Here is a 1,617-nt window from a genome sequence, read left to right on the forward strand (position 1 = left end):
TGTGATCAGTGTGGGAAGAGTTTCACGCAATCATCAAACCTTAAACGACACATGAGAGTTCACACCGGAGAGAAGCCGCACACGTGTGATCAGTGTGGGAAGAGTTTCACGCAATCATCAAACCTTAAACGACACATGAGAGTTCACACCGGAGAGAAGCCGCACACGTGTGATCAGTGTGGGAAGAGTTTCACACAACCAGCAAAACTTAAAGAACACATGAGGATCCACACTGGAGAGAAGCCGTTCAAGTGTGATCAGTGCGGCAAAACATTTCTTCGGTCATCAGCTTTGAAGACACACCTGACGGTTCATACGCAGGAGAAGCCACATTCCTGTTCTGAATGTGGAAAGTGTTTTTCACTGCTGCGGAGATTACATAGACATGAGAAAATTCACACTGGTGTGAGAGAGTACATGTGCTTTCAGTGTGACAAGACTTTTATTACAGCGGACTGTTTAACACGGCATCAGAAGATTCACACTGGTGTGAGAGAGTACATGTGCTTTGAGTGTGACAAGACTTTTATTACAGCGAGCTGTTTAAAACTGCATCAGAAAATTCACACTGGTGTGAGAGAGTACATGTGCTTTGAGTGTGACAGGACTTTTACTTCAGCAAACCGTTTAAAACAGCACCAGAGGAGCCACACTGGAGAGAAACTTCACAAGTGTTCACACTGTGACAAGAGATTCAGTCGGTCAGGAGATCTGAAAACACATGAGAGGATCCACAGCAGAGAGAAGCCACACACGTGTGATCAGTGCGGGAAGAGTTTCACTTTTAAAAGTCACCTGAAGCTACACATGAAGATCCATGCAGTGGAGGAACCACACAGCGATGTTCACAAGTCTTTATCGCTGGAGTCCGAGTCAAGTCTCGAGTGATTTAATGGCTTGCTAAAAAAATCCTCATAAAAAATCCTCATGAATTGAAATCATTCTAATTACGAAGCTCTAGACAAAACATATGTTCTTCTATGATCCGCCCACTGCACCATGCCTGAGGGTGAGCTTATTGTGAATCTGGGACTGCTGGACTTTGGAGGGAACTTAATAGACTGTGAGGCAGATATATATGCGGATATGCCCATTCTCCTCCCACCTTCCTCGGACTTACCAGTCTGCCCTGAACTGTCTGCCAGCCCTGTCGTTTCCCTGTCTGATGCGCTCCCAGTGCTGGGAGTCGTGATTTGGTGTGTGTGTGGGCAGCGCACACAGCCCTGAGAGCCCGGAGGCTCAGAAATTCCCACCCACCCTCCTGCTCCCTCCACCGCTGTTGTCTGGCAGCCCTTCTGCTCACCCTCAGCCCACCATCTGTTCTGTGCGAGCACCGCAGGTCTGCCAGTATCCATCGTCGGCATGGCTGGAGAATCCCTGGCCTCCGCCTCTGAGTCCCAGACTCCGCCTTGGCCCGTCGACCCAGTGGCTCCACCATGGCTCCTAGCTCCCTTCTCTCCACCGGGCTCCCTCGTCCCTCCGGCTCCGCCTTGGTCTGTCGTCGATCATTCGTCGCCTTGGGACTCCACTCCTCCGGCTGCGCCTCGTCCCTCTGGCTCTGTCAGGCTCCTCATTCCCTTTGGCTCCTCCTCAGTCCTCTGTTGCTCCAGCTCCACC

The 1,617-nt window shown here is 50.6% G+C and overlaps 1 protein-coding gene across 1 annotated transcript in view; it reads left to right on the forward strand.

The window, feature by feature from the left end:
* The window catches only part of LOC107573754 (zinc finger protein 850-like), a 6,859-nt gene extending 5,971 nt beyond the window's left edge, over nt 1-888 (forward strand). The window contains exon 2 of the mRNA XM_016260197.1: nt 10-888. Within this exon, the coding sequence (XP_016115683.1) occupies nt 10-888 (879 nt within the window). The remainder of the gene's footprint in view (nt 1-9) is intronic.
* Nucleotides 889-1,617: the final 729 nt, after the last annotated feature.

The sequence above is a fragment of the Sinocyclocheilus grahami genome, unplaced genomic scaffold (assembly GCF_001515645.1).
Source record: "Sinocyclocheilus grahami isolate Dianchi unplaced genomic scaffold, SAMN03320097.WGS_v1.1 scaffold2025.1, whole genome shotgun sequence".
NCBI classification, from domain to species: Eukaryota; Metazoa; Chordata; class Actinopteri; order Cypriniformes; family Cyprinidae; genus Sinocyclocheilus; species Sinocyclocheilus grahami.